Here is a 15,925-nt window from a genome sequence, read left to right on the forward strand (position 1 = left end):
TTGTTTTAATCTTTTTTTAATGTCTTTTTTTTGGTATTTTGATTTATTTTATATCTAAATTTATTTATTTATTTAGTATTTTTTTGCTTTTGGATTTTTGCTTTGTTTTGGTTTTTGGCTTTGTTTTTATTTTTATTTTTGTTTTAATCTTTTATCTTATTTAGTTTTTGTTTGTTTGTTAGTTTTTGTTTTTTGGGGTTTTTTTTTGGTTTGTGGTTTGGTTTTTGTTTTTGGCTTTGTATAATTTTTTGTTTTATTTACTTTTTTTGTCTTATTTAGTTTTTTGTTTTTTTTGGGTTTGTGTTTTTATTTTATTTTATTTATTTATTTGTTTATTTGTTTGTTTGTTTTAATGATTTGATTTTTGTTTGTTTTGTTTTAATCTTTTTTTGTTCATTTATTTAGTTTTTTGTCTTTTTGGGGGGATTTGTGTTTGCATTTATTTTATTTTTGTATTTTATTCATTTTTTTGTTTTGTTTTGGGGTCATTTGTGTATTGTGTCAATACAAATATTTACTTATTGAACATCTGTGTCTTTTACAAACTTCTAAAAGTTAAAACGCTGTTAACCATGGTAAAATTACTGTATAGCACGATCAGCGATCGGCTCGTTAACATAAATGTCTGTAATAATATTAAACCTGTGTCTTTTTCTATAGCGACATCACCTACAACATCCTGTTTGAAGCTGTGACCACCCTTCTGGTGCTGTTATCCTATCAGCTCTTCCACAAGGAGGTTCTGAGGGAGGGCCTTATTTACGGCTACCTGACCAGAGGACGATGGTGAGAACGAAGGGTCGAACCATGTTGGGTTTCAACCTGCATCCCTATATCTTTAACCTCTACATGTACATATAATGGACTATACAGTAGATAATAAAACAGACTAGTAATTAAACAAATGGTAAGCCACAGATTCTCTACATACCTGAATAGCTTCATCTAATTGTCCCAGAGTTCCAGTGATGCACCATAAACTTCTTAACTCGAGAACCAGAGCCAACACAAGTGAAAAGTTGTTGCCTACCGCAGTGTTTTATTCTTATGAAGTTTGTCCCAGTGTGATATTGTGGCCCCTGACCGGCATTAACAGAAGGACGACTGTCAAGCGCTGCCATTTCATATGCAAATGAGGGTGTTCATTAATTCACCAGATGCTCTCGTCTGGAGCTTTGCTTGAGTTCACCCGGAGGGCTCGTTTGCATCGCACCAGTGATACTGAGCTTTTAAAGTTCCCTCGTTAGCTCTGCTGCACTGCAGCTGAGCTTGCATGTCTGAGGTCGTTAACGAACACTCGTCAAAGCTCGCCGGTGTCTTTAGGACTGAGACGGACTTTATGCAAGTACATGAAAGAAAAGACATCGAGCTACACAAGCGCCTTTGTGCATATGAACGTTTCTAGTGCATCAGTTTCAATAGTTCCATCAATTTCCTTATTTCAGAGACTTTAACACTATATGTGTACCAAAAAATATAGCAATATTTCTAATTTGTCCTGTTATTTTATTTTCAAATGGTTTTATATGCTCCTATACCAATTATATAGAATTATTTTTAAAAAATTGTTTATAGTGAAAAGAATTTATAAGAATGTTTTTTTTATTTCACTATTTGATAAATTATCGCTGCCGTGATCACTAGAAATTGTATGCAAACATTACTTTTAAATACTATTTCTGTTTACCGCTTGTTTTCTGATTTTGGCAATAATTATACACATAAGTTTTTGCACTAAAAGATTGATGGCAACGTAGAATATAAATACTCACGACAAAAATATGTTGCATTATTTATATTTAGAAATTATAGCATTATTGCATGCAAAAATGGATATTAGTAAGAGATTTTAGTATTATTTATATGCTATTAAAGTAGAATTTATTAATATTTTGAACTTGAATTATATTTTTAGTTTTTATTATTACTTTCGTTTCTTTTTTTTTAAAATTAGTTTTATTTCATTTAATTGTATTTCTTTTTATTTGTTTTAAATATTTTTATTTATATATGTAGTTTTTGCACAAAAAGATTGACAGCAACTTACTTAGAATATAAATACTCACGGCAAAAACTTAATATGCATTATGGCATGCAAATATTTATATGCTATTATTGTAGAATTTATTAATATTTTGAACTTGAATTATATTTTTAGTTTTTATTATTACTTTTAGTTTTAGAAATTTGTATTAGTTTTTTTTTTTTTAAATTTATTTTACATATTTTTGTTTAGCTTTAATATATCGTTCCACTCTTGTTTTCACTTGAATTTATTTATTTATTTATTTTGTCTTTGTTTTTGGCTTTTTGTTTTTACGTTTGTTTTGCTTTTCTGTTTGGTTTTTTGTTTTGTTTTGTTTTGTTTTAATCTTTTTGTCTTATTTTGGGCTTTTTTGGGCTTGTGTTTTGATATATTTAGTTTTTTTAGATTTATTTATTTATTTATTTTTTAATTTTGTTTTCTGCTTTGTTTTTTGTTTGGTTTAGTGGTTTGTTTTTTGTTTTTTTGGCTTTGCTTTTTAATATTTTTATTTATTAATTTTTTTTTTGCTTTTATCTGCTTTGTCTTATTTTGTTTTTTGGCTTTATATAGTACTTATATAGTACTTTGAATGTAAAGACTCACAGCAAAAACTTTATATGCATTATTGAATGCAAAACTGGCTACCAAAAATAGTTTAGTATTATTTATTATATAAAATAAATAATAGTATTATTTATTATATATTATGTATATCTGTTATAGTAGAATTTATTAATACTTAGAACTTTAATTATATTTTTTGGTTTTTATTCTTTTTTTTTTTTTTCATTTATTTGAAATATTTTCATTTAGCTTTAAGATTTTTTTCCACTCGTTTTCACTTGTATTTTTAAAATTAATTTTAGTACTTCAACTTAAACTTGTCTACTATCGTAACATTTCTAATTTTCTAAACCTATATATTTTTTACGTGTTTCATTTAGTATTTATAATCTGTTTTGTTTCAGCTTTTTTTCAAATAATGAATATAATAATAATAATAATAATAATAAATATTTTTCGAGTTTTATTTAACAGTAACAGCAGCACAACTGTTTATTGCATAAAAGTTTAATAATTATCTATTTTTGTCTGTCTGTAGTCTGTCTCTGACGAGTCGTCTGGTGAAGACGCTGCTGTATAACTTCATCAGACAGGAGAAATGTCCTCCCGCCACACACGTCTTGCAGACGCAGTCAGACGGAGGAGGCCTGCTGTACGGACTCGCATCAGGAGTCGCCAGTGAGTTCAAACGCACACTGAACACACGCACATGAGTCATGTTTGTATAATAAACTACAGTACAATACAGTACGGCTCCTTTTGTTTGATACACCGAATCTGATACAGCCAATACAAATCGTTCAGATCTAAATCAACTGATTCGTTTTGAAGTAAACTATTTGTTCAGTAGTGTTTATAAACACTGAACTTCACACACTGGCTCTGGATGACTGTGTGAATGTGAGTTTGTTGGTTACGGCTCAGCAGCATCATTTGCTTAAATGATGCCTGTGTTGTAAGATGAATGTCTGGGTATGTAGAGGTTGCACAGGGTCTGATTACTCTTTCAGATGATAATATTTGTTTTGGTTGTAAATAAACCTTTCAATCCAGTTTCTCCTTAATTTGCATGTGCAAAATGCCCACATGCACCTGATTCACATGCCCATTCTGTTCAGCTTTCTTTTATCACTGTTTTTTAAATGTGGTTTTGTTAGACAGGCCTGTCAGAAATGAAATTTAAAGCATGTGAGTGTTTGCTTTGTGTGTTATTGACAGTTGTGTGTGTCTGTCTGCTGTCTGGCTCTCTCAGACGTACACACACGTTTCATTGTATGAACTGAACTCTTGGCTTGATCATTTACTTAATATTGAGTTACACACTCCTCATTGTGCAGACTGAATTCAGACCAGCATCCATCACACACACAGACTGTCCGTCACCAGACACACATCACGTCTGTCTCACTGTGACATACTAACCTACAAACACACACTCAATTATGAACTACTTTAATTAAAACTTTTTAGGCCTCTGTCTGTTAAGATTGGTTTAATGAACTTTAGTTTTACAAATGTTTATTGGGTGTAATTGTTTTTTCATTCATTTTAAATATTTGTACTTAGCTTTAATATATTGTTTCATTCTTGTTTTTACTTTTGAATTTATTTTATTTTTATTTTGTCTTTTTTTTTTTGTTTTTTGGCTTTTTGTTTTTACTTTTGCTTTTCTGTTTGGTTTTAATTTTTTGGCTTTGTTTTTAAATTAGTTTTAACCTTTTTTTATTTTTTTGTTTTCTTTGTTTTTGTTGTTTGGGTTTGTGTTTTGATTAAATTTTTTTAGATGTATTTATTTATTTATTGTTTTTACTTTTGTTTTGTTTTTCTGCTTTTGCTTGTTGTTTGTTTTGTTTTTTTGTTTTTTTGGCTTTGCAATTTTTAATTTTGTTTTTTGCTTTTATCTTTTTTGTCCTATATTGTTTTTGTTTTCTGGCTTTATATAGTACTTTGAATATAAAGACTCATGGCAAAAACTTTATATGCATTAATGAATGCAAAAATGGCTACCAAAAAGATATTTTAGTATTATTTATTATATAAAATAAATAATAGTATTATTTATTATATATTATGTATATATATTATAGTAGAATTTCTTAATATAATAATCTAAACTACTGATGAACAAAACTTTTATTTTTTTAATATCATAAATGGAAAAACTGATCAAATGAAACCAAAAGCATATACCAAAATATACACAAACATTGCCTTAAAATGCTAATTCTGTTTACCGCCTGTTTTCTGACTTTTGCAATAAGTATACACATAATAAACCAAATTTTTGTAGAAAATTTATGTAGATACATGTAATTTTTGCACTGAAAGAATGACAGCAACTTGCTTAGAATATAAATACTAATTGCTTAGAATATAAATATTATTTATATTTATAAACTATCATTATCATTATTGCAAAAATAGCGACCAAAAAGATTTTTATTTATATGCCTTTATATGATATTATTTATATGCATTTGAATGAATTTAAAAACCAAAGCTATAACTTAATGTTAAAAAAAATTCTGTTTCAGTTTTAATTTTTCATTTCTTTCAATTGTATTTAAGTTTAACACAATTTTAAAAAATTAAGTTTTTTAAAATAATTTACATTTTTATTTTATTTTTGTATTTTATATATATTATACAAATTATTTTTAACTGTATATTTTATATTTGTTTATCTCAGTGCTAGTTTTGAAAGGTCTGTGAAATATTACATGTTATAGAACTAAGATAAAAAAAAAGAAAAACATTTAGTTCAAAATTAATTTTTAGTAAAAAATAAGTTTTTAAAGTAATTTACATTTTTATTTTTTGTATTTTATATTTTATATAATGTGTGTTATGAAATAATAATTACAAAAATAAATATAATTTTTTAAAATTAAAATTTACATTTTATTTTTGTATTTTACATTTTATGTGTCTATGAAATAGTAATTACAAAATTAAATATAATTCTGTATGTGAGTATCTATCTATCAAATATATTGTAAATTATTAATATTAACTATATATTTTATATTTGTTTATCTCAGTGCTAGTTTTTCAATATGTCTAGGAAATATTACATATTATATAACTAAAATTAAAATAAAAAATGAAAAAAACATTTAGCCAAAATTGTTTAAAAATAATTAACATTTTTATTTTTTGTATTTTATATGTTATATAATGTGTGTTATGAAATAATAATTACAAAAAGTAAACAAAATTCTGTTTATATATAAAAAATTTTAATTAATATTAAATATATATTTTATATTTGTTTAACTCAGTGCTAGTTTTCAAATATGTGTAGGAAATATTAAATTGTAGAACTAAAATTAAAAGAAAAAAATGAAAAACATTTGTTTAAACTTAAATGATTTAAAAAACAAACTGAAACTAGAAAAACAAGAAAACCATAGTGTGAAATAAAAAGTAAACTGAAACTATTGCAACCACTGCTGAATAAAATGAAAACTAACCTGAGGTGAAGTAAAATTGAAAGTATTAAAATTTAATTAGAAAGTGCTTGTGTCTGTCTTTTTGTTCCTTTCTGTCTTTTTCTGTTCTGTCTTTTCTTTTTGTTCGTTTTCACTATGACAGACCCAGAAGTGCGATTAGAGTCTAGAACCGCATGTATCATCGTCTGACACCCGACTGGCCAAAAGATACAAAATGAGCTTGTTAACAGCTGTGAGTCAGTGCCAAGATGACGTCCCAATGTGTGTGTGGAATCCAGACAGTGTGTCTTCATTGTCTGACGGGTAAATCAGGCCGGCTAAATGGAGACACAAGCCCTGTGTGTCAGTCCCGTCGGCCGCAGTAGGAATTCTGGGCTTGATCCTGTTTCCGCTGCTGCGGGATGGAAAGATTCAGGCAGGATTAGCCGGCCACAATTCGTCACTCTGGAATTACACGTGCCGGAAAGCCTTCTGGATCGCATTAATGTTAGTTTGACATAAACGTTTACCGTATTTCGGTATCATCCATCGGGGTTATAAACGTACCGCTGTTGTCTGAAAAACAGCTTATGGTCATTTTGCTAAATCTAGAAACTGGAATGAGATGGATAACCTCATATTTTATCTGCATATTAAAAGCAATATATCAGAATATATCGCTTCCCATATCATTTTCTTGCCAATGTCAAAGGTCAAGCATTCAGCTGAGCTTCAATGAAGTTTTTTTTTGGCTTCCAGTCCATGTCTATTAGTCCAAACTTCCTGTTTCAATAGGAAATCCGTCAACACAGGAAATAAAGTTGTGCTCGGCGGGTCATTGCATCAGTGCGAATGTGTTTTTAATGGATAAAACGGTGCATTTCGTAACATTAGCCTCCGTATTAGCTTGTTTCAGAGCGACGTCACATCAAACCATCTCCAAAAAACAGATAAATGATAGTGTTTACAGAGCAATGCTCTCTGGGAAACACTTGTGCTTCATAAATCAGGGTGGTGATCTGTGTGAAGCTGGCGTGTTGATGTTTCCCTGAGCCGATGGGAGATCCTGGAGTCTCTGTGTGTTTCCCTGGGTTGGGCTACTGAATGTCTCTTATGATTGTCTGTAATCATTCACTTCTGTTCTTTCTCTTCTCTGAGACTGTCCAAATATGGTGTATCTCACGAACACATGTTCACGTCCCATTTCACATTGAAATCAGAAGAAAAATAGAGACTAAATGGACCATGTGTTTGCAATGTGACTATTTTCATGACAGTTTACACAATGTGTCTGGTCATTTATACAAGGCATTATAGTGATTTTATTTTTGGCTCAGTTCTCAGATTCTCTTGCCTTGTAATGAGTTTTGTTTTATTTATTTAAAATTTTAAATAAATATATATATTTTTTTAAATCACATTTATATTTATTTTTATATATTTTTATGGCAATTTACAACTGTTCTCATTATGTATGGTGTCTGATCATTTTTACATAACATTATAGTTGTTTTTCAATATTTTCTCAATTTCCCAGATTCTCTTATTATAATTAATTTTTATTTTACATTTTATTGAATATTTTTAATTTATAAAAGGCAACAAATCTTGCAATTATGTATAAACTGTTTTTTTTTTAATTATTATTATTTAAAAAAATCTGTTTTATATTTCTTTAATGACAGTTCACTACCATTGTCATTACGTACAGGGTCTGGTAAAAAATTTATTTTTTTTTTTCATAATTCTCAGATTGTCTTGTTATTATTATTAAATTTTTTTATTGTATTTATTTTTTATTGAATATTTTTAATTAATCTAATTTAGAAAAGGCAAAAATCCTGCTACGATGTGTGTGTATGTGTTTATATACATGTACATTTTATTTGTAGTTAAAAAAAAATCAGCTTTATATTTGTTTTTATATATTTTTATGACAGTTATGGTATATTGTGGTAATGTTTAAACTTTCCTCAATTCTCAGATTCTCTTATTATAATGATTTTTTTAATTTACTATTTTTAATTTATGAAAGGGAACAAATCCTGTTATGATGTATAAATTGTATAAATTAAAAAAAAAATCATATATATATCTATATCTATATCTATCTATCTATATCTATATCTATATCTATATATATATTATATATGTGTATAGATAATAATTATTATAAAATATATTATTATTTTTATTTTTATTTATTTATTTTTAATGACAATTCTCTACCAATTCTTATTACGTGCTCTGTCTGGTCATTTTTAGCATACATTATGGTCTTTTTTTCCCCCATAAATCCTCAGATCCTCTTGTTGTTGTTATTATTAAGAATTTTTATTTAACATTTTATAAAAGGCACCAATTTTATGATGTATAAATTTTGTTTCATGTTTAGATTTTGTTTAATTGTATGTTGTTGTTTTTTTCACTACACTGAGTATTAGTGGAGCAAATATTACATGCAACACATCTTATTTGTCCTACAAATGAGATTCACTTTCATAATATAATTAATAATGTTTAATATATTTAATGTCAGTTAAATAAAATGAATTGCATAATACACATAGTTTAATTAGGTTAAATTCCTAATTGATTCCAGATTTAAAACATTTAATCTACATTATGGTACTGTAGTTTGATACCATGGTATATCTTTAGTATACTGATGTTCTTGTGTTATGTGTTTGATCTGAGTGAATAACAGCTCCTTTAACCATCCTTGCTTAACGCTCCAGCAGTACATTCGTTTAATAGTTTTTGAACTTGCGTCTGGCATTAACAGAATCCTGCTATTGTGTGAATGTACTGCATGAGTCTCAAGGCCGTCACTGTGTCTGCGTTCAGGATTAGTGCCGTCTCGGCTCAGACTACAGTGAAAGAGAGAGAGAAATGGTGAATGAAAGAAGTAGAGAATGATAGAGGAAAAAAAAACATGCTTTTTGGGCGAACACTGCTAATAACTCTTTGCATTTTAAGATACACTGACTTGGGGCAGTAAGTAGCAAACCTAGAAACCATTCAGAAAACCTTTGCAACCGCATAGCAACTCCTAACAACCAAACAGCAGCAGCTTAGAAACCACTCAGAACACCTTAGCAACCATCTGGCATCTCCATAGAAACCACTCAAAACACTTTCAAACTGCACCTTAGCAACTGCATTGCAACCCCCAGTGACCACTCAGAACACCTTAGCAATGTCCTAGAAACTACTGAGATAATCTTAGCAACCACTTAGCAATGCCCTAGTAACCACTCAGAATACCTTAGTAGTTTTCAAGGGATTGGTAAGTGGTTGCTGAAATCACCTTAGCGACCACATAGCAACTTCTTTGAAATAACTCTTAACACCTTAGCAACCCCCTAGAAACTACACCTTAGTAACTGCATTGCACCCCCTAGAAACCACTCAGAACACCTTAGCAACCTCATAGCAATTCCCTACAAACAACGCAGAATACCTTAGCAACCCCTACAAGTTAGACCTTAGCAACTCCCTAGAAACCACTCAGAACACCTTAGCAACCTCGTAGCAACTCCCTAGAAACAACTCACAACACCTTAGCAACCCCTACAAACTGCACCTTAGCAGCTGTATTGCAACCCCTAGAGACCACTCAGAACACCTTAGCAACTCCCTAGAAACCATATTTTGGCAATCACATCACAACCCCTTGAAACCACTAGAAACATCTTAGCAACCACTTAGCAACCCTCTAGAAACAACTAAGAACACCTTAGCAACCCCCTAGAAACTACATCTTAATAACTGCATTGCACCCCCTAGAAACCACTCAGAACACCTTAGCAACCTCATAGCAACTCCCTAGAAAAACTCAGAACAGCAACCCCTACAAGTTACACCTTAGCAACCCCCTAGAAACCACTCAGAACACCTTAGCAACCTCATAGCAACTCCCTAGAAACAACTCAGAACAGCAACCCCTACAAGTTACACCTTAGCAACCCCCAGAAACCTCAACCCCCTAGCAACCCTCTAGCAACCCTCTAGAAACAACTAAGAACACCTTAGCAACCCCCTAGAAACTACACCTTAATAACTGTATTGCAACCTGTAGAGACCACTCAGAACACCTTAGCAACTCCTTAGAAACCATACCTTGGCAATCACATCACAACCCCCTTGAGACCACTAGGAACATCTTAGCAAGCACTTAGCAGCCCTGTAGAAACAACTGAGGGAACACCTTAGCAACCCCCTAGAAACTCAGAACATTTTAGTAACTCCCTAGAAACTTCACCTTAGCAATCACATCACAACTGAGACCACTCAGAACACCATAGCAACCCCTTAGAAACAACTCAGAACATTTTAGTAACTCCCTAGAAACTTCACCTTAGCAATCACATCACAACTCCTTTGAGACCACTCAGAACACCATAGCAACCCCTTAGAAACAACTCAGAACATTTTAGTAACTCCTAGAAACCTCAAATCACAACACTTTTGAGACCACTCAGAACACCTTAGCAACCCCCTAGAAACAACTCAGAACACCTTAGCAACCCCCTAGAAACAACTCAGAACACCTTGGCAACACCCTAGAAACCAGACCTTAGCAATCACATCACAGCAGCATGGTAGCGAGCTATGCATGATCAAACACCACGTTGCCTGCAGCTGAAACCACGGACACGGGATGTAATGGTGGGCTTATAGCAGCAGACAGGAAGTGCTTTAGTAGTCCAGTCAGACATGACACAGATACAGGATACCATTGTTAGGAAGTAGCAGAGGATTTTGCAGGAATCCTGCCGATGTTGATGTATACATTGTGTGCCACATATACGCTCTCTAAAGAGATTGTGACAGTGTGTGACACACACACATGCGTGATGTCCTGTGTTTCGTCTGACAGATGGCTTTGCATGAATAAACTCTCTTCCTCTTCACTCATCTGCAGGCTGGCCTTCATGTCAACAACTGCTTTTCTAGGAAAATATCAATATTTAGTCACTTCTGTCAAATGTTCAATTCAAAGATTGTCAGATGCTCAATGTTCATATACATTATCAGACAGAAATTTGCTCCATGGGAGTTTTAATGCCATTTTTGCTTCCATAAACTCTGCCGTCTGAATCAGGCTCTCTTTCTGCATCTGATGTTTTCCTAAGACTTTATAATGAGTAATACATCGGACGCTGTGGAGTTCTGAATTGACATGCTCAGGGAGAGATCCACAGGGACTTTTACAGGAGGTCATAGACGTGTGTGTGTGTGTGTGTGTACTTGTTTTTGCTACGTTGTGGGGACCAAATGTCCCCACAAGGATAGTAAAACCTGAAATTTTTGACATTGTGGGGACCAGCCTGCGGTCCCCATGGGTACAAAAGCTTATAAATCATACAGAATGAGATTTTTTGAGAAAGTAAAAATGCAGAAAGTTTTCTGTAAGGGTTAGGTTTAGGGGTAGGGTTAGGGTAAGGGGATAGAAAATACAGTGTGGACAGTATACAAACCATTGCACCTATGGAGAGTCCCCACAAGGATAATAAACCAGACGTGTGTGTGTGTAAGTTAGCAGCAGCATTTGTCACCCTCAGCCGCCTGTTTATGTACTGACAGCATTAGTGGCATGGAAAACCCCTCTCTCTGTGTGTGTGTGTGTGTGTTCTCTGCTCTGCTGGATGGCAGCCATGATGTCTTCATTTATCTGCAGCTCTGTTAACACAGCCCACAATAACAACCTCAGGACACACACACACACACACACACACACACACACACTGAGACCCCCAGAGCATCTGCAGTGCAGAAACATAATAGAGTTAAGACACATCACACACACTTCTGTGCACAACACACACTGAATGCTTGTATGTTGTGCAATTTTTTTGTAGAAATACTGCAGCATTCAAACATCAAAGATCCAGTCCATGCATGGCATTTTTTTGAGGAGACAGAATTTACATTTTAATTTAACAATGGATAATGCATATGTTTTTTCTTCTGTCATTTAGTATTTTATTTATATAAAAAATATATATATTTAAATGTAATATTTTAAGTATAAAATGCCTAAAGCATTCTCTAATCTATTAATATTTTAAATTAATTATAAACATACATGTGTATAAATTTGTTTTTACATATTTTTTTAATTAAAAAACTATAAAGATGATGTATTAAATATTGTTTAAAAAAACTAATCTCAGTGATACTAAAATAATAACACTGGTAATTAAACAGAATATATATAAGTATATATATAGAATATATATATAAGTAATTATTTTTTTATTAATATTTGTATTAATTTATAAATGTAATTGTAATGGAAAAAATGAAAAACAAAATGCAAATTATTGATGATAACTAATCTTTAGTGATACTAAAATAATAACACTGGTAATTAAACAATTAATATATTTTTTAAATATATAGTTTTTTTCTAATTAGTCTTTGTATTCATTTATACATTTAATTGTATCAGGAAAAAATGAAAAAGAAAAAAAAACATTCAAAATATTGCTTTAAAAACTAATTTCAGTGATACTAAAACAATAACACTGGTAAATAAACAATGAATATATTTGTTTAATAATTATTTTGTTAATTAATATGTGTATTAATTTATAAATGTAATTGTATTGGGAAAAAAAGAAAAACAAAATGCTAATTATTGATAAAAAAAACTAATCTCAGTGATAATAAAAAAATAACACTGGTAACCAAACAATGAATATATTTGTTTAATATTTTTTTAAATTAATTTTTGTATTTATACATTAAATTGTATTAGGGAAAAAAGAAAAACAAAATGCTAATTATTGATTAAAAACGAATCTCAGTGATACTAAAACAATAACACTGGTAATTAAACAATGAATATATTTGTTTAATAAGTTTTTTTTTTTAATTAATATTTGTATTAATTTATAATTTAATTGTATTGGGAAAAAAGAAAAACATTCAGAATATTGATAAATTAATCTCAGTGATTACTGAAATAATAACACTGGTAATAAAAGTAATTTTTTAAATTAATATTTGTATTAATTTGTAAATGTAATTGTATTCATTTCTGTGTAATACACACACGAACACACACACATATATAATATATATATTCATTGTGTATATATATATATATATATATAAATATAAAGCCAGAAACTGAGCCTATTGACAGAATGCTTGTAAGTCAGACTCTTATGAGTATGACTTTTTCTCGTAATTTTGACGTTTTATGTTTATATAGTTTCATGGGCGTTAACATACTTGTTTTTATACATAAATAATCAGAGAGGGGCATGGAAAGGCTCATAAAACTAAACCCTGATTGTTTTTGATGCAAGAAACCTATTAACATCGTACTATTTATGTTATATTATGACTAAACGCACTGTAAGTAGGCTTCAGGAAAAACCGAAAATGCTACGGAAGGTATAAAGTATGAGTGTGTTTCTCATACTTGCCATATTATGTCTGTGTTGTGCTGTGAGAAACAGACCACACACAGGACAAACAGTGAACTAAGAGACGTATGAGTGTGTTTATAAAAGAACAATAGAGATTGTGTGCTAATCAAAGGGGTTTTCTTCATCAATCATTTTTCCCGTCATAAAAGTGTGTCAGTGTGTCTGAGAGCGATTACAGGCTTCTTATTGGCTCTGATGAGTAGATTACAGTCTGCTCTGGCGTCTGCGCTCGCTCTCATTGGTCGAACGAGGTCGCCGTGGCGTCTGTCGTGACCTCATCGCATTTCCGGCTCGTTGGGAACATGATGATGTCACGAGGAACCAGACAGATGCGGCCAATCATATCACTCCAATGACCTTTAACGTTATCAGTGTCTTCTCAGAGCCCGACCGAGACGTGCGTCTAGTAGGGTGGAGGGGAGTTTTCGCTACTCTGTGACTTTTTCTGCCAGTTTTGTTGTTTTTATTTGCGGTGGATGTTTGTTAACATCCTGGCTCTGCTTCAGTCTGCTGGTGGGGCCGCGATGTCCAGCCACAAGTGATTAGACGTGGAGACAGGCATCTCATTTCCATCTCTATTCTCTCTCGCTCTCTTTCCGACCCACCCGATACGATGCCTGAATGATTAGTAGCTCACAATCTGCTTAAAATCAATTACGATTCATCAGCAACCTGCTGTTTGTACATTTTTGGACGGAAAACTTTCAGCCCATCTTGTTTTCGTAATGTTAAAGTCAACATGACGTCTAGATAATGTTCTTATTGCATGATCCTGGTCTTGTTGCACATGATAAAACATAATGACTTGCTCTGCTTCTGCAACAATTAACTTTACTGGCTGATATCATCAAGTCACATATATGTAAACCAATTACTATGACAAAATACTGTAATGAGCCATAATAAGTCCCGAGCTTGTAACTTTTTCCTGGTAATGTTGTTTTTTGTTCTAATTCTGGATTATGAATTATACATGTGGCCCTGCAGTTTTTGTTTTTGATCTTTAACCATCAAAATGTGCTGTAAGACATGCTTATGTTCTCAAATAGTCATTTACATATTTAAACTGAACAAAAAGAGCAACTGTGATGTTGTAAAGAGCGCTAGACTCTTGAGGCAGAAGAAACTGTCCTTTTTTTGAGCCATTAGCATGTTTGGTTGTCCGCTACACTTTTCATGAATGATTTTCTGCTTCAGTTATTCTGCTTATGGCCTCAAGCGACATCTTTTAAGTGCATCACCATTGAAAAAGACATGATTTAAAGGCGCCATATACTGCTGTACTACTTTTAGCATTTTTTTTTCCGTCCACTTAAAGGATTCTGCACAAAAAGTGGTTGTCATTTATTTTTTTCATGTCCATTTTCTGTTTTTCTTTAGTAAGAGATTTTGTAAAGTGACATAAAGCTGAAATAAAATGTACATATTGGATGCAAATGTTGCCCTGGGAATTAACTGAAATAAATTTGCTTAAAAATAAATAGAAAAATATTCAATATTTGTTAAATATTATATATTGTATATTAAATATAATATATTATGTATAATATAAATGTTTTATATATATATATATATATATATATATATATAAAAAAATGCTTATCAATAAATTAAAGCTAAATAGAAAAATATTTAAATATGTAATAATATTACATTAATATTATATGTATTATATATGGATAATTAAATATTTTAACATTAAATGTTTAAATAGTTAAAAATAAATGACAAAAGCAAACAATGAAAATACAAAAACTTTGAAAAGTATAAATTTATACATTTATTTTACTGAATTTTTTTATATATATATATATATATATAATATTTTATATATATATATATATATATATATATATATATATATATATATATATATATATATATATATATATATATATATATATATAAATATATTTATTATTTTTATTTTAAAGATCTGTTTATTTTATTTATTATTTTTATTTTAAAGATCTGTTTATTTCAATTATTTAAATATTTATTTTTTATTTTACAGATCTGTTTATTTTACAGATTCTATTTCAATTATTTAAAAGTTATTTACTTTTTTTTTATAGATCTGTTTTTTACAGGAATGTTTATTTTACAGATTTTATTTCAGTTATTTAAATGTTATTTATTTTAATTTTCTATTTTATATATCCATGTATTTTTCAGATTTTATTAAAATTATTTTAATGTTATTTTAATTTCTTATTTTACAGATCTGTTTATTTTACAGGTTTTATTTCAATTATTTAAATATTTTAATTTATTTTACAAATTTGTTTATTTTACAGATTTTATTAAAATTATTTAAATGTTATTTATTTTATTTTTTCTCTTACAGATCTGTTAATTTAACAGATCTTATTGAAATTGTTTGAATTCTATTTATTTATTTTTTCATTTATTTTTCAGATTTTTGGTATTAAGTTATTTTTTTCATATAATTAATTTCA

General features: G+C 30.2%; 1 protein-coding gene across 1 annotated transcript in view; it reads left to right on the top strand.

Annotated features, from left to right (window-relative positions):
• The window catches only part of dym (dymeclin), a 92,350-nt gene that overhangs the window by 15,003 nt on the left and 61,422 nt on the right, over positions 1 to 15,925 (top strand). Inside the window, exons 7-8 of the mRNA XM_051093342.1 lie at positions 661 to 786; positions 3,129 to 3,268. Coding sequence (XP_050949299.1) covers positions 661 to 786; positions 3,129 to 3,268 — 266 coding nt within the window. The remainder of the gene's footprint in view (positions 1 to 660; positions 787 to 3,128; positions 3,269 to 15,925) is intronic.

The sequence above is a fragment of the Labeo rohita genome, chromosome 21 (genome assembly GCF_022985175.1).
Source record: "Labeo rohita strain BAU-BD-2019 chromosome 21, IGBB_LRoh.1.0, whole genome shotgun sequence".
Classification (NCBI taxonomy): domain Eukaryota; kingdom Metazoa; phylum Chordata; class Actinopteri; order Cypriniformes; family Cyprinidae; genus Labeo; species Labeo rohita.